Raw genomic sequence first — 20998 nt, forward strand, 5'->3', positions numbered from 1 at the left:
CTTGTTTTGTTATCGTCTTAATCCGTTTCAAATGAACTCATGTACATGCTCAATTTGTAGCGTTGTGGCTGAAACGTGTTCAAAATGCTTTATTCTGCTTTATTTATGGTCAAAACTAGTATTATTACTTTTCAAATGGGAAGTGATCGAACTACAACTGGGAAGAAAAAAGCCGTGTCAACAAAAAGTTTAAAAGTGACCTATCCCTTCCACGATTTATATGGATTCACAGTTGAGATCAACATGGAATTAGAGCTAAATGTGTTTCTGTTCTAGGGCTGAGCAGATGGTCCTAATGTATTCTGCATGAATTGTGTAATGCATACTTAAACTGTTATGAAATAGGAGACCACGATTACACAATAATAAATATGTTCATATGTTTCAGTGGGCGTGCTGGATGTTTTCTAGCCTTGTTGTAAAAACGGGAAGTTTCTTTTAACTTCTCGTTTTAGCACCCCAGCACCCCCTGCCAAAAATATTTCCCCGCACCTCTGGGATGTGGACAACTGCCGAATGTGTAAATAAGCAGCTGTTCACAAAGTGAATATCAACTTAAGGTGCTGAAACAGTGCATTCAGGAAGTATTCAGACCCCTTAGACCCCTTAAAGGTCCCATGGCATGAAAATTTCACTTTATGAGGTTTTTTAACATTAATATGAGTTCCCCCAGCCTGCCTATGGTCCCCCAGTGGCTAGAAATGGTGATAGGTGTAAACCGAGCCCTGGGTATCCTGCTCTGCCTTTGAGAAAATGAAAGCTCAGATGGGCTGATCTGGAATCTTCTCCTTATGAGGTCATAAGGTTACCTCCCCTTTCTCTGCTTTGCCCGCCCAGAGAATTTGGCCCACCCATGAGAGAGAGACATGATGGCTTTCAAACAAGCAAAGTAGCAGTTGGTCAAGGCCACACCCCCACCCTCCACCTTGCCACTCCCACTCTCCTCCTCAATAGCTACAGACACAGAAATGGCACATACTAAGTAAAGCTCATTGTAGGACTGGCTCTAGTGGCTGTAGTTCTGCACCAAAGCTGAATTTTCAGATACAGTATAGGGGACCACTAAGGTCTATATAAAAGCATCCAAAGAGCACCATGTCATGGGACCTTTAACTTTACATTTTGTTAAAACAGGATTTTAGAATTTTTTTGCAAACTTATTAAAAAGGGGAAAAAAACTGAAATATCACATTGACTTAAGTATTCAGACCTTAGCTTATTTAGTTGAAGCACCTTTGGCAGAGACAACTGCCTCGGCTCTTCTTGACTTTGGCAGCAGGATGGATTTGGGAAATTTCTGGCGTTATTCTCTGCAGATCCTCTCGAGCTCCGTCGGTCGGGCAGGATGGGGACCGTCGGTGGACCGTCGGTGGACAGCCATTTTCAGTTCTCTGGAGATGTTTGATTGGGTTCAAGTCCAGGCTCTGGCTGGGTCACTTAAAGACATCTGTAAGCCACTCTTGCGTTGTCTTGGCTAAGGGTCCTTGTCCTGCTTAGGCCCAGTCTGAGGGCCTAAGCACTCTGGACTAGGTTTTCGTTGACGATGTCTTTGTAAATTTGCTCCGTTCAGCTTTCCGCTCAACCCTGACCAGTGCCAGATGCTGAAAGACACCCCCTGCTGGCAGCATGGTGGCCCAATGATTAGCACTGTGGCTTCACAGCAAGAAGGTGCTGGGTTCGAATCCAGGTCATTCTGGGCCGTTCTGTGTGGAGTTTGTATGTTCTCCCCGTGTGTGCGTAGGTGTGCTCCGATTTCCTCCATCATCAAAAAAACATGTACTAGGTTCTCCAGTCAGTGCTTGATCAAGGCACTGGCTCAGATCTGGAGTTGGGGAGGCGCTGTAAATGGCTGCCCACTGCTCCCTTGAGGGATGGGTTAAATGCAGAGAATGAATTTCGCTATGTTTATGTGACAATAAAGTACCTTTACACCACCATGCTTCACTGTTGGGATGGTATTGCGAGCAGTGCTTGGTTTCCTCCAGACAAGACACGTTTAGGCCCTTCAATCTTGGTTTAATCAGACCAGAAAGTCTTGTTTCTCACAGCCTGAGATTCCTTTAGGTGCTTCCATGTGTCTTTCACTGAGGACAGGCTTCCATCTAGCCATTTTTCCATAAAGCTATGATCAGTGCAGTATTGGTTTGTAAGTTTCTTCCATCTCCACACCGGTTCTCTGGAGCTCAGCCAGAGTGAAAATCGAGTTCTTGGTCGCCTCTCTTAAGTCCCTTCTGCCCCGATTGCTCAGTTTGGTCAGGTTGCCAGCTCTAGGAAGAGTCCTGGTTGTTCCAAATGTATTCCATTTAAGATGTATGGAGGCCACTGTGCTCCTGGGAACCTAAAATGCAGCAGAATTTGTTTTGTAGCCTTCCCCAGATCTGTGCCTTGACACAATCCTGTCTCTGATCTCTGCATGTGGGCAGGTACTTTTTGGTCTGATGTGAATTATCAGCCGTGAGACCTTGTTCAGACAGGTGTGTGTTTTTTCCAAATCATGTCCAATCAATTAAATGTACCACAGGTGGACTCTGATCAACGTGTAGAAACGTCTCAAAGGTTGAGCCGGCTAACCAAACTTTCTTCTGTCTCCCAAGCAGATGTAATTTAGAGTCGTCATTAAGTAACAAAACAATGGGGTCAGTAGGAGTTCGACATCCTATCACATCAGATATTACTGATGTTGTTTTATTCCAAAATGCATGCACCTGTTCACACTCCCAGACCATGTGCAGGAAAGTTCCAGTTTGTTCAGGTTGGCAGAACGTGCAATAGGGAGTAGGAATGTCTTTAGAGACGTATCTCTTTTGAGGAGTCCAAAATGTCCTGTGACATATGTTGAAGTGGATCTGCTGATGATTTGGGTTCTTGGAACAGTAGGAAATGTTGTCCCAAACTGACTCCCAATTAATTGCGTTCCTCTCCGGGCTCAGCTCTCGCTCCCATTTCCTCGCTATTGGGAGTTCCCCTACGGATACCTGCATCAGTTTAGCGCAAATATAAGAAGGATGTCCTCAAACCTAGCTCTTAGGTCTTCAAAAGTCAACATACCTTTTTCATTGAATAACTGGTTTACAGTATGAATGCCTCTGTCACTACAGACAAGCGTCTGAATACTTTCTGAATGCGCTGTGGATGTAATATTGAAAAGCTCCTGAACTGCTGCTAAATATGGTGAGATAATTTAGTTATATGCTGTTTCTGAGTTCAAGAATACCAGTAAAAAACATCTCCATCTTCTCATAAAGATCTTGTGATACGATCCAAACCACCAGAACAAATAGCCACTAAATAGACGTGGGGAGATTATTTTGTCAGCAGTGGTTACATCTGGACACTATTGGATAATAATCACAGAAAAGTAGGTTTTCATTAAAGCATGTTACATTTGATTTGATCTTCAGTGAAGTCTGCAGCAGAGGGGAGTATCTTTAGAGCGGATTAGCTATCGACTGGCTGCTTTTAACTCTGCTAACCGGATGCTGGAAACTGAGATGTGAGGACATACATAGGCAGTTTCTGAGAACTGCCATGCTGTGAGAGTGGAGCTGATGTGGTAACCGCTTATCAGCCTCAATCTGAGGTGAGTTTATATAAAATCAACAAGATTAAGGCCACCAGGGGACTATCTACCCTCTTCGGGGGATGAGTGACACAGCTCGATTGCCTGACTTCAGATTTTCAATGCGCTGTTGTGGCAGTGGGGGAAGGCCCCAAACAGCAGGGGGTCCTTCTGACAGAAAGATGAATTAATCTTACAGAGGGGTGCAGAGACACATTTTATAGGTGACAACAGTTTGTAGCATCCCTAGTGGTCAAATATCAACAATAACTGAAGGGAATGTCCTAGATCACGTGTGTCAAACTCAAGGCCCGCGGGCCAAATCCGGCCCCTCGCACATTCTGATCCGGCCCGCATATCAATCTAGGTTCACAATACATTTTGGCCCACCTAGTTGTGCGCCAAAACCAAAAACATGGGAAACTGTTTTTCAACTTGCAATTACGTGACACTCAAAGCAGAATTTGGCAAATTTGCCGACTTTGAGACTCAGAAATTCCTACAGAACCAGAGAGTTTGCATATTCCGAATGTGAAAGAGCTTGCTGTGAGTCAGCTGTGTGGTAGCCTACTTCGAAAATGTAATCATTGTTTTTGCTTGATTTGTTTTTCAGGGCTTTACCAAACTGTAAGTGAGAAGACTATATGAGACATGCAATAATTGAGTCAAAGATATTTGACTTTTTCGATGAAATAAAAGCAATAAACTCTACATGTCTGGCCCTTGATGTGCTTCTCGTTTTCCAGTGTAAATGTAAAGTTTTTATATAGCGCTTTTCTAGTCTTAACCACTACTCAAAGCGCTTTAACATAGTACAGGAACCATTCACCATTCACACACATTCATATACTGTGGCCGAGGCTGCCGTACAAGGTGCCACCTGCTCATCAGATAAACATTTACACACATTTACACTCCGATGGCGCAGCATCGGGGGCAACTCAGGGTTCAGTGTCTTGCCCAAGGACACTTCGGCATGGAACTGCAGGTCCAGGAATCGAACCACCAACCACCTTCCCATTGGCAGGCGACCTCTCTACCACTTAGCCACAGCCGGCCCTAGCGAAATTGAGTTTGACACCCCTGTCCTAGATGCTCTTGAAGTGTCGAGGTTAAGTTGTGGCTTTTGAGGTTTTGTCTTCTTTTGTTGGTAATGACACGGTCCCAAATTGATAACTGCCACTGTCAATTTAGAAAGAATGACAATATTTTAGAAAAACACAACAATGAAACTGAAAAGACAACGAAACAAAAAAAACGTTTCTGACTACTAGTAGCTATGGAGCACTGTTTTTATGAGCGGGGCCCTGTTTTGTTTGGATTCTGCCAGCAAAAGCAGCGAAAAAGGCTGCCAGCAAGAAAATATTGATGTAAACAATGTAGGTTTTAAAATATTGTTGACAATCCACTTGGCAAATGTTTTATTTGAGAATAAATGCATTCAACATGTTTGTTACACAAGTTGCTCTTTGGTCAGAAACGGTAATAAACATACATGTCTGTTTACAAGAAAACTCAACAAGGGCACATTCAAATGTGGTTTATATAATTTTGTGCACGTGCTTGTTTTTTTTCTGTAATGTTGTGCTGTAATGTTGCAATACTCGTGTATTTTGCGCCTGCAGTTTAAAGCCCTTAGCACAGACTGGATGTATTTTCTCCTTTGGGAGGGGAAAACAAAAGGTTTAAAAGCAGGTTGCTGCTGTATTAGAGACACCGATATAGCACAGCTGAGCCCATCCTGGCCCGGACACTGAAAATAGATCTCTAGATCAACTGACTTGGGAGGTTGTTGCAGTCTTTGGCGAGAAACCAACAGGGAGCTGTAATGTGCAGTGAGCTGAGCTGGTTGGAGATTAGCGCCGGAGTCAGCGATCGGCTAAAACAGAGCTTCCCATAGCAACTGTTCATGAAGAAGAAGAAAAAAAAACCAAAAAAACTTTCACTTCCTCAAATTGGCCTCATCGTTGCTGCTCTACTTCAATGTTTTCATTTCATTTCATTTTATTTATATAGCACAAGTAAACACAACAGAAGTTGACCACTGGGCTTCACATAACAAGAGTCAGATAAGAAAATGGAATAAAACATCCTTCAGACAACAGAAAGACATAAATAAAAAATAAGAATTTAAAGAAATGCACGCTCCAAGAGATAAAACTTTAGTTTGAGTTTAAACTCATATAAGGAGGACAGCGATCTCAAGGAGACGGGGAGGCTATTCCACAGCTTAGGACCAACAACAGCGAAAGCACGGTCCCCTCTTGACTTTAGTCGCGAGCGTGGCTGGGACAGATTATAGTTGCTCGAGGACCGTAGACACCTACCAGGTACATTCAGATCTAACAGTTCAGATAAATAAGCTGGTGCAAGACCATTTAAAGATTTAAAGACAAACAGCATTATTTTCATATCAACTCTGTTGCGCACCGGCAGCCAGTTAAGAGACAATAAAATAGGAGTGATATGTTCATGTTTGCGAAACCCAGTCAGGAATCTGGCGGCTGCATTTTGGACCATTTGAAGCCATTGAAGTTTTATCTCATATCATATCTTAATGTGGCTGCCATGGTGTTGTGCCTGTGTAATTGCAGTTATTTTGTGGCTTCTCAGTTTTAAAACCTTGGCTTGCTTCCTCGGTTGTTCCCTCTGCATGTTTGCTATCGCTCAACACTTGCAGTTACTGTCTTGAAAAACACACAACTATTCAAACAAAGCCCCACAGCAAGAAAACATGTGACAGCTGTACACAACAGAAAACACCCATTTAGATAACCTTTATTGTTTTTGCCCCCCCCCAAGACATAAAATTCCAAAGTATACAAGTGTGGATTGTCATTGAATGGTTATTGAAACTATGTCACTGAGAACAAAAAAATAAATCCCTAAACTATCACAGTAAACATTTGAGAAATATACATACATAAAAATATACCTCTGAGAAAATCCATATATTGACATTTCCTAACAGCTCATTGCCAGGGCTCAGTCAGATGCAATGAAGACTCATATGATCTGAACACATGCAGAAGAAAAAGGCCCCCACCGCATCCCATCACCAATATGGAACAGACTACGATCATGTTTATTTTAGGTGTTACAGGTAGTATGGCTGCCATGGGGAATGTAGGTTAATATTGCATTACATACATACCATACTAGGTTTAAATAAGCTGAATATTGAAAGAGGATTTCAATCGACAGCATGTTACAGACAGAATGGATTCTTTGGCGTTTTTTTTTTTTCATTAAGATTACTTCAAACCACCAAAAAAAAAAAAAAACTGCACAAGATTCCTCCGGGGTTTTTTTAAAACTCCAATTGCATATATGGTAATCACAAGTGCTCCTGTTGTACATCTACAATAAACTCTTCCTCACACAGGTTTGAATCTGCATGGGATGAAATATGGAAAAAAATGGACACATCTCAGTAAGACTCGAGTAAAAAAATATTAACATTGCACTCTCCTCTTTAGGCACAAAAAGCCTCGTTTCAATCGAGCTTTCAACTGGTGTGGGGCAGTACTGCTGACTCTACAGGACTGAATGAAGCTTCACTAGCCCCAGTTTGTGCCTACATTTATCTTAAATTGTATAGTTTTGTATTTTCATACATAACGTGTTTCTTGTACAGAGCAAGCAAGGACCTAATGTCATTTCCAGCTACCTGAATAGGAAACTTATGTTATCAAATGGTTATAAGAGCATTTGAAGATCCTGGAAACACCTTCAGATAACACAATTAGTGTTGGGCTTTTGCAACAGGTTATATATTTAACCCTCATGTTGTCCTCGGGTGAAATCTGACCCGTTTTTAAACAAAAATGTATATAAATCGGAAAATATGGGATGTCGAAATAAGCACCAAAAATGTAGAAAAAAAAAAAAAAAAAAAAAAACACGTTGGGAAAAGCAACAAAAACGATGAAAAAAAAAAAAAAAAAAAAAAACACCAGATGAAAACGTCAAAAACTAGTGTTTTTTTCATGGTCGACGGGAAAACAACACAAGGGTCAAAAGACAAAATAGGAGGGTGTGTAATGAGAATACATGGGGCACAAACTGGGGCTAAAGCTTATCTAGTTTCATACATCATGTATACATTTTAATGCAATGTAACAGTAAGTGGCGCTTCTTTTTAAGCCTGACCATCTCACACTAACAATTATTCAGCTTATGATCTTTGAAAACAAAAACAAACTCTTACCCGTTTGTTTCTTTGTAAGGAGCAAAGAGAAAAGCGAGGCCGTCCCCCTCTATAGCTCGTCAATAACTCCGAGTCAGCCTGACAGGTTGATTATTGCGCAGAGGAGTAGGAGAGAAGGCGTTTTTCTCAGCCAGCTGGCAGCTACCCTTTTGTGACATTCAACATACAGGCTGCTTCTTAGCTTTGACACGTCGGGAGAGACAGTGTCAAAGGGTTAAACAGGGCATTTCCACATCTATGGCTAGAGTGATTTTTAGGCTAAATAAAGCTAACAAAAAAAATAAAATAAAAAAACACTCTAGAGCCAACAACCCTAGAGTGATTGATGTGCTGGAATGATGCCTTATATCAGGAAGAAGTGTAAAGAAATGCTTACATGTGCTTTAATGTTAAATGTAACAGATCAGGCTTTCACCCATCCATATTATAATGAAAAAATACATTTTATTGACCATACCAAACCCATAATTTCCTCTTTTCTCAACCAAACACATCTTACATGATATAAAGCACACAAAAACAATCCAAAGTCTCTTTTGTTTTTTTATAAAAAGGTTGATGCTGTCAGAGGAGAGATGTGCTGAATTTTAATGTAAAACACCACCTTCCCCTGAATGTCAAACTGTCTGTTTGTCTTGTTGGCAGCACAAAAAAAAAAAAAATAAAAAAAATGATGTGGCCAAGAGAGAAACAACTACGCAGAAAAAAAAAAAAGAAAAAAGCCAAAATCCCAAGATGCATGTGATGGCTTAGTTCAAAGTATGCCACTCCCCGTTTATCCAATCTGCAAATATCCTCGAGGAAAGGGGGAAGGAGGGGGGTTGTCTGCCTCACATGGACATCCTACCACTCCCAAACAACCCCCTTTGAATCACAAGTCTATGGAAAAAATAAAATAAAACTGGTGACACCTTCCTGGTTTATGACAGAGCAAGAGCCAAGGCCGGTTCGATTGCTTGAGGAAGAAAACGGGTAGAAGGCGCGTTTCTATAGGGGGAGGGAGGAGGCAAGGGTGGGAGAGGGAGGTGTCAGGAGACGGTGTGGCAGTCACTCCTCGTCTGAGCTGCTGTTGTCCAAAGAGTAAACCATAAAGGCCAGATCAGGCCGGGCCGGTACCATGGGGTGGCCTGGCTTCACAATCTCAAAGCCCATGTAGTGGAACGTCTTGATAATGGACACTGGCGAGGAAACAAGAAGAGTGTTCAACTGGAGTCACCTGAATGACACACACACACACACACACACACACACACACACACACACACACACACACACACACACACACACACACACACACACACACACACACACACACACACACACACACACACACACACACACACACACACACACACACACACACACACACACACACACACCTCTCTCTTTGGATGCTTTTATATAGGCCTTAGTGGTCCCCTAATACTGTATCTGAAGTGAGTTTACCAGACCTTGGTAGCCCTTTCCTTGTTTACGTGAGGCTATCTGCTAGCTGCTTCTAGCACAGTAAAAACAAATCTCTGACCAAGCTGCATTGTGGGTAATGTAGGAGCCAGATTAAGTAAGCAGAATGTGTGGAATAAGAAAGAAGATATCTCTAGCTGATTGTGATCCTTTAACTCTCCATCATGAGTTTAATAGTGTTAAAAGAGTGCAATGCTACATCCGTGGAGTGTTCTTTTAAGACCACAACAACGAGCTGAAAGACACTAAAAGGTTGCAACTGCAGAGTCTGGCGATAATTCTCTGTGGGTTTGTATTCATTTGACCCATTGTTAAAGGTCCAATGACATGGTGCTCTTTGGATGCTTTTATATAGACCTTAATGGTCCCCTAACACTGTATCTGAAGTCTCTTTTATATAGACCTTAGTGGTCCCCTAATACTGTATCTGAAGTCTCTTTTATATAGACCTTAGTGGTCCCCTAATACTGTATCTGAAGTCTCTTTTATATAGACCTTAGTGGTCCCCTAATACTGTATCTGAAGTCTCTTTCCCGAAATTCAGACTTGGTGCAGAATTACAGCCACTAGAGCCCCAGTCCCACAATAAGCTTTCCTTAGTATGTGCCATTTCTCCTTATGACCTCATAAGGAGAAGATCCAGATCAGCCCATCTGAGCTTTCATTTTCTCAAAAGGCAGAGCAGGATACCCAGGGCTCGGTTTACACATCGACATTTCTAGCCACTGGGGGACCATAGGCAGGCTGGGGGAACTCAAATTAATGTAAAAAAAAAAAAAAAAAAAACTCAAAGTGAAATTTTTATGCCATGGGACCTTTAAGTTACAGTTAAAGTTGAATCTGATGCTTTGTGATTTTGGGAGGAATACCTTTCTGGAACTATTTATTTAGCCAACAACAGCTGGGAGCAGCTTCTTCTTTTGGCAGTAAATTTGTAACAAAACAAAAACCCGTTAGAAAATAATAAGAGCTCTTACATCGATCCTCTCTGTTTTTATGGAACCACAGGAACACGTAGTTAACTTTGAGCTTCTCTTCTGCAAACTCCAGCAGAGCAGTTAGCCTGAGGACGACATGAACACACACACAGAGAGAGAGAGAGAGAGAGAGAGAGAGAGAGAGAGAGAGAGAGAGAGAGAGAGAGAGAGAGAGAGAGAGAGAGAGAGAGAGAGAGAGAGAGAGAGAGAGAGAGAGAGAACAAGGTTTTTATTTTTATGTTTTTTCTTCTCTTTACATAAGTGCTGCAACTTTACATAACATTGCAGAGACTGCGACTGCAAAGCCGGCCGCTGCAGGCAAGGTTACTCTGCTTTGGCATTGATTAAAGCCAAACACAAAGTCAGGCAATGTAAACAGAAATGTATTAGCCTCCATTTTAATTTGAGACACATTGATAGCCTTACAAACATGACTACAGCCTCTCCTGTACAGTTTAGACCCATATGGTGTGCAGACTTCCACTAAGACTTGACACGGTTATTTTTAGTTTAACCAGTCATTTCTGATACTGGAGTGAAACAACTGATCTTGACAAAAGTCGATTGGTTGATTTCTGTAAAACACATCTTGCACTCAACAAGATCATTAAGGAATAGTGCCCAAAGGGGGTTCTTAATACATCCTTACCCCTCTTTGCTCCCCTCCACTAGCTGCCCGGCAGGGATCTCCAGGAAGAGGCTGTCTCCTGATAGAACCGTATCCCAAAAGGCAGAGCGGCGCTCATTCAGCTGGTAGTGGAAGCGGAGAAAAGAGGGGTTTCCACTCGCTGGAGTTGCCTGTGTCACCGTTAACTTCTCATCCTGGATTATGACAGGGAGGACAGAAAAAAAAAAACATTTAGTTTACTGATCCAATTTTAATTTATTTATTTATTTATTTTTCAGCATTTATGAGAATATTCTTTTTCAAACTGGAGAGAGATTTGGCTGAATGGTCTACAAACATAGGACCTTTAAAGACCCAATCTATAGTAGACATATAGTCACATACATACTTGATTACAACTTAAAATACAGACATGTTTACCCTTCTATAATATCAGAAAACATAATGCAGTTAATATTGTCTCAATTGGCAGTGATAGCAGGTGAAGAACTGTTGAGAGCTTACATCTTAACCAGCGATAGTACCCCATTGTTACCCACTACACCACTGGGCTCTTTAAACTTTAAAAATCAGAGAACAAAAAAAATGGAAGGTTGTGTGAAGATGGCCTTTCTGCTTCTGAGAGCAGCTCTGAAGTGAAAGGAGTCAAAGAGGAAGGGTTTGTGGTCGGTATCTTAAAGAAGCAGCACTGAATCCTGTCTGCATTAGACAACTCGTGTTTGGTCAAAAACACTTCTGCCTTTATTAACTCATTGAGCTATACTAGTCTTCAGATCATTTGTCAGACATGATTTTGTAATGACAGGTTAGCATGAGTTCTAGATCAAAAGCAGAAAATGAATGTGTACCCTGTTGCCTTATCCATTATTTATCCCTGCAGCAGCTCTTGCACTAGATTGTTTGCTGATATACTGCAAATAATTGGTTGTGATGTTGTCTTAGTCACTCTGGAAGAAGTATCATAGATCCAACTGTCATGCAAAGGTTTGTAAATATGTATAATGTATCCAAGAGTTGTTTGACCAAATTTGAAAGTTTTTTTTTGCTCGCTGAGGACAGATGAGAACGTTAATGACATTTGTGACTGATCTGTCTGATCCTAAACCTCTAATCCCCAGGGATTCTGTGTGTGTGTGTGTGTGTGTGTGTGTGTGTGTGTGTGTGTGTGTGTGTGTGTGTGTGTGTGTGTGTGTGTGTACGCAATAAATTGTTCTGTTAAAAATCTATATTATTCTACCCTCTGATGTTATCTCTTCGTGAATAAACTCATTACTATATACTTTGAGCCCAACAAGAAAACTCATGCATTAAATCCACTGCAGGTGCAGATGATGAGCAGGAGAGAAGAATTTTTAAGCTTAAAAAAAAAAACCCTTTATAACAAGTTAAATGTGACACTTATGGGCCCCATATTTGCTTGTTAACTCACCAACCAAGATATCACTGCAATTCAGTCAGAAGCATGTACAGGGTTCAAAATTAACTTTTTGTCCACTAGCCAAATGGCTAGTAAATGTTACATGACCATTATTTTTTTGGCTGGTGAGTAAAGCAAATCTACCAGCCAATTGCATATTTTACCAGCATTTGGCTGGTGCTAATTTCTGAACCCTGCGCTTTCCCACTGTTTTGTAAGCAGCACTTTGTATTATGGGTCCAGATGTTGCGTAGTTATAGGTTTCTGTCCCAGATGCAGATGTCAGCAGGAAGCTTTACAGCTCTCTGTGTAGTTGTGTGAAGTCTAGGACGGTCACCTTGTGTAGTAGCACGCCGAGAGAGTGATCCCTGACAGTCCCTCGCCCACCCGGGATCTTCAGTTGTGGGTGAGGGGCATCAGGAACACCACAGAGGCCCCGGAGACTGAGGGATGGAGCAGGGCAGCCGAGACCCCGATAACCAGGAACTGAAAGGAGAAAGATTAAAACTGTTAGAACTTCAGCTTTTGTCCTGTACCTCCTCTATATTAAAAAAAAAAAAAATAATAATTAAATATCCTTCTACACACGGTCACTTCAAGGGGTGTCGGACTGGGGGTGGAATACTGGAGTACCCAGGGCCCTCATGTGAGAAGGGCCAAAAAAGATGTTAGAATGAATAGCTGTGGTGGTGGGGAGGGGCCCATAGAGAATGGCTTTCTACAGGGCCAAGAATTTTGTGCTACGCCCCTGTCACTTCCAATAATCATCTTCAAACTCTGCACCTATTAGTAGTGCTGTTTGCAATGATGACAGTATTGACATCACTTGCAAGACAAACCGTTCCATTAAACAAATACGCATTAGAATTATACCGGGAGGCAAATGTAGGCCACTTAACTGCTATTCAATAGTTTGCTTAAAAGTAAAATAAAAGGAGTTGGCAGTTTAACACAACAAACAGAGCACCAACAAAGAAGGGAACGAAGACGACAAGGGAAGTAACATGAATGTAAACTCTGCACAACACAATTAAAAGTTTGAAAAAGTATTTTTGATACTGAGGAATGAGGAAGAGGAAGAAAACGCATTCGACACTGCGTCTGTTTGTTAGACCTCTTTTGTACGTTTACAAGAAAAGTCCAGAGGGCATCTCTAATCCTTAGTGTTAACAGCATGACTAATCCTGCTCTATTACTGATGTAAACCTCTCAGCTTGTTACCTCACTCACACAACCCCATTTAAACTTCATTAAGCATGTCCCTGTAATAAGTAAATAGAAAAGCACCTGCGGCAACATGCCACATATAGGATAGCCAGAGGGATTTACCAGAACGCTGTTTGTTGTTGGTTCAAACATCTATTCTAACCAAAGACTGTAAAATAATGGATGAAGCTTCCGGGCCTGAAAAGTGAAGCCAATGCGGTAGTGCCTTAAACCTGCACTTTATCCAATTTCCGGCAGGGGGAAACTCCAATGGTTGAACAAAGAAAAATCAGTTTCAAGCCATTTCTATAGAAGTCTAAATAACCCTACTTCTCACTTGATTTATTACCTCAATAAAACATTTTCCTAACGAGTTCATGGCCTCAATCGCTACTTTCAGGTGTTCTTCAATACCGTTTTGTAAATTATGGTCCCATTTATTTTTAAAATAACCGATAAAGCAGGGGATGCTTTAGGGACATGGCTAAACACCAACGTGTCAATCACGACAGGGGCTTAGCAATGCATATCCATGGCACTGTGTACATTAAAATAGCTGTGAACTTGTTTTTGGGTGTTGTCCATGTTTTAATCTTAAACGTTTACCCTATCACTGTGCGTCTGCCAACCAAGCTAGCTAGCTACTGCTAGCGTTAGCTGGTAACTTAAAAGTTGAAAAAAAGTTTGAAGTTTTTCTGAACTGCCCTATGCAGATGAACGGCACCAGTACCCAGGGTTCCGCGTTTACCAGCTGGTGAATCTGCAACTTTTCTGCCTTTACCGATAAGCCACTACAACCATAAACCTCATAAATCACTGGCATGGCCGCATCAATTCTCCCCAGCTCCACCCCCTCGTCAAAAACTGACGCATCCGGTTGCAAAATACCAAGACGGTGACGCCCGTATCGCCAAACTAAAGGCTTCCAAAACGGCAGTCCATAAACCAATGGGTGACGTCATGGATGTTACGTCCACTCATTTTACAGTCTATGATAACTTGGGGTCCTCCAGTTTGACTTTATTCTGATGAGAAATATTGTAATGTTTGCCTCAGACAGAAGATCTGCCAGACAAGTTTCTACTTCGAAGAAGTATCACACTGACTGGAAATTGGTGGCATTTAACATGAGACTTCCGTGGACTAGTTAGTCAGGTCCTGTTGGTTTTATATATAGATTTTCGCATATTTCTCCAACCCTGTGACCACAATTCAAACAAATGACGTGGGCCAACTCCAGCAAGTTTTAGTTCACTGACACATAGTTTAACATGAAAGCCTACGATTTAGAACTGGATTTGAAGAGTTCCTGACGGGTTGTGCGTGTGGAAGAAGGCATGCACCATGAACAAGCACGTGATCTGTAAACACCTCTGCAAATAGCTTGCGAGGCTTTTGGGAACACACATCTCTGGCGTTTTGAGTTACAGTCATGCATCTCAAACCAGACATAATGGCAGCTGGACAACACTGCCAGATGGGCCTGGACATGAAGGCTGAAGATTCTCATGTTGTCAAATTTACCTTCCCCAGCTTGCCTCAGTTTTGCCCCGAGGGATTCTAGCACCTTTAATGAAACCCGAAATGATAGACAAACTTTTGTCTGAAACTGCATCAGCAAGACAGACATGTTTTTGAGTGACTATTGACATCACCGAGTTATGTACCTCAGTAAAACATCAGATACATGCATCTCGGTTTGTTCCCTGAACACTAGACAGGTAACCCGGACAGCTTGATCTGCATAGCTACAACCCAAGAGAGAGAGCAACGGAAAACAAAGCTCATTATGCCTGGCCTGTTTACTTTGCAGCAGAAACTGCACTTCTTGGTTCTTAACTTCGCAAGGTTGAGATGTGAAAATGATGGAAACCACTGGTTTAATCTAGAACAAAGCATCAGATTTGAGATAAAAAAAAATAAATAAAAAATGTGTGCGTAAAAGTAACCAGTAACTACATTGTTAGATAAATGTAGTGGAGTAAAAAGCACATGAAGGGAATATTTCCCTCTGAAATGTAGTAGATTAGATGTAGCACAAATACCTTAAAAATTGTAATTAAGTGTAGTACTTGAGTAACAAAATTACAAACTATAAACCAAATTAACATGTGTAACGATTCAGCTAGATGTTTAGGTTATACCTGCTGGGTACTGCTGCTTTCTGTGTGTTGTAACCTCAACCTTTCATGAATCTCTTTTAGTTTTTCCTTGTGTTTTTACAGTAAGTTAAATTAGTGGAATCCATTTTTATTTTGTTGTATGGTTTTGAATATTGTAGTTACTGTGTCAACTTTTCGTGTGTGTGTGTGTGTTTAAATAAAAAATGTTAAATTATAGAAAAATCTATACGAATCTCCTCTAAAAACAGTTTAGACTGCCAAGAGATGCTCCTCATTTACTCCATAGAAAGGAAAGCGATACAGACTGCATCAGGGACGACAGGTAGGACGCAGATGGAGGAAGAGATTAGCCCTCTTGCCAAGATGTCAAGACCTGCTTCTCTTTTCATCATCCCTTCCCAGAAACAGACAGGAGAGCCTGTCCTTGGTGGAAATGCCACCTTGTTTTGAAAGGCAACACTTTCGTCTTCTGACATTTCAGCCACACTAGCCCTCCTCACTCCCCACACACATACCATGATGCCTCTCCAGCTATAGAGCTGCAGCCTTAAGTCCCCAATAGGTCACCCTACAAACATATATAGGTTACGCTTTTATAGAATGTCGACTTGAAATGGACTCAACTTGAATGTGCACCACTCACAACTCTGGACTGTATTAATATGCTGGTGAGGATTTAATCACCTGTGTGTTGCAGGGAGACTCAAAGATGCCAAGTGCGTCATCGTCCGATTCGGCTAGGAGTGGTGGAGGCATGAGTGTGTATGCAAGAGGAACATTTTATTTTTTAAGGATGAATGCTTTCACTGCCAGTGTGCTCTTCCTGAGCTCGGAGTTGTTTTGAGAACTGATTCAGGTGAATTGTTTGAGGGGGTGAACAGCCCGAGTTGGCTGGCTGGCTGCTGAGGCAGAGTTTTAACCGACAGCCAAGAAATACACAACTCAACCAAAACAGGAAGTGCTCTGGCAGGTCCTCCAAGAATGCTGAAACACACAAACCCAACTTCTAACACTATAATTACCAGCTTCACAATGAAAAAAAGACACACTTTAACCCAGATTTTCAACATAAACAAGTTTGTCAGGCCCAAAAATGGTTTAGGTCGGAGACATAAACAACACCATGCAGTAAAGTAAACAGGAGAGTCCTCAGACCTCTTCCGACCCCTGGACGTTTGGCAGAGCAGCGTGTCGGAAAAGATGTCGTGACAGAAACAGGAAAGGCACACATGCTCGGAGTGTGGATGGATGTATCCCTGTCAAAACACGTTGCACTGACCCCTGGACCCAAACTTTCGCTGTGCATGGTCAGACACACAGAAGGCAACAAACACAACCAAACTTGCCTAAAAAACCCAGCCAGCATAAAGCAGGCTATTCAAATAAGCAAAGTCTTAAAGCAAATAACAAAAGTGAGCATGTCTGACTGTGAAGTGCAATAAACAAGTAAAACATAAGTAAACGTTTTAAAAAAAAAAAAAAAAAGGAAGGATTGCCACTTTGGGAGACTAGAATAGTTATACCTTCATATAATTATAATGAAACTAAATAAATAGAAGCCCCATCAATTAAGAATGCAACAAAAAGGCAGCATTAATATGTAGTACACAGCAATTTTAAAAAGGTCCCATGGCATGAAAATTTCACTTTATGAGGTTTTTTAACATTAATATGCATTCCCCCAGGCTGCCTATGGTCCCCCAGTGGCTAGAAATGGTGATAGGTGTAAACCAAGCCCTGGGTATCCTGCTCTGCCTTTGAGAAAATGAAAACTCAGATGGGCCGATCTGGAATCTTCTCCTTATGAGGTCATAAGGAGCAAGGTTACCTCCCCTTTCTCTGCTTTGCCCGCCCAGAGAATTTGGCCCACCCATGAGAGAGACATCATGGCTTTCAAACAAGCAAAGTGGCAGTTGGTCAAGGCCTTACCCCCACCCTCCACCTTGCCCCCCCCCCCTCTCTCTCCTCCTCAATAGCTACAGACACAGACATGGCACATACTAAGGAAAGCTCATTGTGGGACTGGCTCTAGTGGCTGTAATTCTGCACCAAGGCTGAATTTCAGGAAAGAGACTTCAGATACAGTATTAGGGGACCACTAAGGTCTATGTAAAAGCAGCCAAAGAGCACCATGTCATTGGACCTTTAAAAACATCCTTTACACAGACATTTGCCCCACCCAAAATTTCAGGCTGAATGTAGTTCATTACATCCAAAACCTGCATCAGTGTAATTCAGCACAGGCTGTCACTAGAGGCACAGTTTGGTAAACCTGTGGCAACAATAAATAAGCGTATGACACCAAATGACGACCGAGCAAAGCAGAGTCATAATTGACCATCTTATTAACGCAGCATTTGAGCCTGCATGCCTATCACCTCGCCTGCTGCGAAAACATTAGCTTTGACAGGAAACAAAATCAATCTATTCATCAAAGAACAAAGATGGTGTCAAGCAGAGGAACAATTGGTTGGGTGTGTCCAGCACAAAACTATCTGTGGTGGCATTTGTGCCTTAAATGTCTTGGCTGCCATTCTGCATTTCAGATACCTTTGATTAAAACCGGTTGGCACAATGAATGTTTAGGTTTCGTTACAGAAAATTCAACAGCGCTCAGATCCAGAATCTTCCAGAAACCACAGCAACCACTAACAAGAACGGTCTGCCAGTCACTTAAAGGGGGACTTAGTTACACTCAGGTAGGTCAGGTCTGATAATCCAGCTGTTTTTGACCGAACGCACCCCTGTAAGCCTCTCACACACAAAAACAGAATCCATTGATGCTTGATGAACCAGTAGAGGGGAGGGGGTTATACAACCAGGCTGATGTAGGCCAGTTGATGCCTTCAGCTGACATGGCAGTAACATAGCTAATAGAGCCACTGCTCACAGCATCAATTAACTTCTTCCTCTCTGTATCAGATGATAAAACCCACAGGACAAAAACATAACTTTGTTTTTGTAAAGAGAAAACACAATACACTATGATTTATCCATGCAATTGCACATCAAATTATGAATCTTAGGTCTACCTTATTATCACTTCTCACATAAACCAGGACTGCATTAGTAAGACATATTACTACCACCATGACACCAGCTCCCTATATGACTACTATGGTGACACTAGTACAACAGCATCATTTTTTATTTTTTTTAGTGAAGGTATGGCACTACCTTCAGTACACCATGTACAGTGGTAGAAAAGCCTACCCCATTTTACAACTGTAAAATGTATAAGGTATGTGTTTATGAAATATCATTAAACTTTACTTTTTTCAATAGTGACAGTGGTATTAGCCTGAACAAGCTGTTTCTTCACTTCAACTTACAGTCCAGAACTCAAAAGATATTTCATTTCCAATGACATTTTTGATTTATCAATTACTTTGTTGTCAATTGCTTTTTTGACTATCAACCAATCCATTGATCGACTAATCATTTCCGCACTATCATTAGTGGGAATGTAATTTCTCCAGTAGGCTTAGCAGTCTCTTTAGTGTTGAAGTAAGAGTAATCAATTCATCATTTACGTTATTTATTAAGCAAAGCTGTGTAACATTTGCCTTTTCTAGTTACTTGTATGCAAGTACCTGCAACTTTTCTCGGTTTGATAGATTTGTAAATAATAAAATGTAATATATTTGGGCCATTGAACGGATATAACGATTAATCAAGTATTCGATTAAAATAATCAACAGATTAATCAATAGTTAAACTAATTTTTGGTTGCAGCCCCATGTCTTACAGTATTTGAACAGTGAAACAACTTTCAGTTTCACTTAAGATAATAAAAGTCTCATACTTGCGATGTAATGGGGGATTTAAAAATAAATAAATAAATTAAAAAAACGTATCCTGGCTGGGGTATAAGTGAGCCTCGCAGCCCTCCAGGGCCTCCACATCCACCACTAAAACAAGTAATAATTAATTTCCCTTTAACTATGCATGTTATGTTCATGGATGCTTTTTTGCTGTGGTGTACACTCGGAGAGAAATATTACCAAATAATATTTAGTACATCTCTCTGGATATTCCTAAAAATCATCCGCAGCGAGTTAGAAAAAAACATCGTATAAAACAGTTGTTCATCTTGAGGTCAGTCTGCAAACATAAAACGAGCAGCGCATGTTTATGTCATGTCTGTTTAAAGCGTCCGGTCAGAGCGTCCTGTCCTTTTTTCGGTGTTGTTTTCTTGCTATTTTGCGAGCTAACGTTAGCTAAAACTAAAGTAAATTCAAACTATTTCAACAAGCACAACTCTATACAGGTTTAACAACCAAACAAACAATATTAGCATCCTCCTACCTTTCCTCTGTGTTCAGCATGATAGCTTCGAGGAAACACGAGTCTTTAGGTCCTTTCTTACAACTAAAACAATTACTATTCGATAAAAACTCGACAGAAAATTTCACCATCCGTAAATTAAGGCAAATCCTTGTTGCGGTAGGTGTATCTAGTGTAATTGTTTGTGGGAGAGATCGTAGCTACTCCTACGCATTGCTCTGCAGCAGCACACGACTGCGGGTCACAGCGCATGAAGGGGGGATTTATAGCTAGAGCAAGGCATCATGGGTAATCCATATCAGGCTGGTTTCATAAGCCTCATGAGAAAGTAAACAAACTGACAAAACAGTTAAAACATATAATTATCAATCCCCGCAGAATTTATGTAATGATCATGTTTTATGTTAAGTGTACTGCAACTTTATTTCAACTAAATTGTAGTTTTAATTAGATTAATGTAATATTCCAATAAACATAGGCTACCAGTGTTGGAAAGTACTACATAAGTACAATTTTGAGGTACTTGTACTTTACTTGAGTATTTCCATTTTCTGCAACCTTAACATGTACTCCACTAGATTTTAGAGGCAAAGATTTCACTTTTTACTTTACTAGTCTACATTTGTTTGATAATTTGAGTTACTTTGCAGGTTCAGATCAGATAAACAATACAAAATACAGTCAACAATCATCAATTAAATACATGATGATGATGATTATGTATGCATGCATCAATAATCATAACCCAATATTAAAGGTCCAATATATAATATATTTACTGTAATAAATCCCGAAATGACCCCAATGCGTCATCAGATATTGAGGAAACATGCTAAGTTTAAATTCTATCTTTTCTGACAACAATGCTAATTCCAGTAATTTCTCCTTTTGAATTTTCCGTTTCGTGACGGAATTTCTGTTTGTGTTTTGACCTGTCTGACCATCAACTGCCCAATTTGTCAGCCAGGCCGGGATGCCAGATATACCTGTAAACACGCAAACCCAGCGCGCTACAGCTGTAATGTTAGTTCAGCCATGAAAGCGGTAAACAAACATACAGGATCAACGAAGATAGATTCTACCTGACCTAAAAAAACGGCATGTTTCTAACAGTTGCATGACCAGAA

General features: G+C 41.0%; 1 protein-coding gene across 1 annotated transcript; it reads right to left on the reverse strand.

Moving 5' to 3' along the window:
* Positions 1-6319: 6319 nt before the first annotated feature.
* oaz2a (ornithine decarboxylase antizyme 2a) lies at positions 6320-20103 on the reverse strand. The gene is given in 6 exon segments (XM_039809740.1): positions 6320-8947; positions 10211-10296; positions 10860-11032; positions 12593-12673; positions 12675-12741; positions 19893-20103. Coding segments are annotated over 6 exon segments (648 nt in total). The 5' UTR covers positions 20003-20103; the 3' UTR covers positions 6320-8816.
* Positions 20104-20998: the final 895 nt, after the last annotated feature.

This window comes from Perca fluviatilis, chromosome 8 (assembly GCF_010015445.1).
Source record: "Perca fluviatilis chromosome 8, GENO_Pfluv_1.0, whole genome shotgun sequence".
Lineage (NCBI taxonomy): Eukaryota > Metazoa > Chordata > Actinopteri > Perciformes > Percidae > Perca > Perca fluviatilis.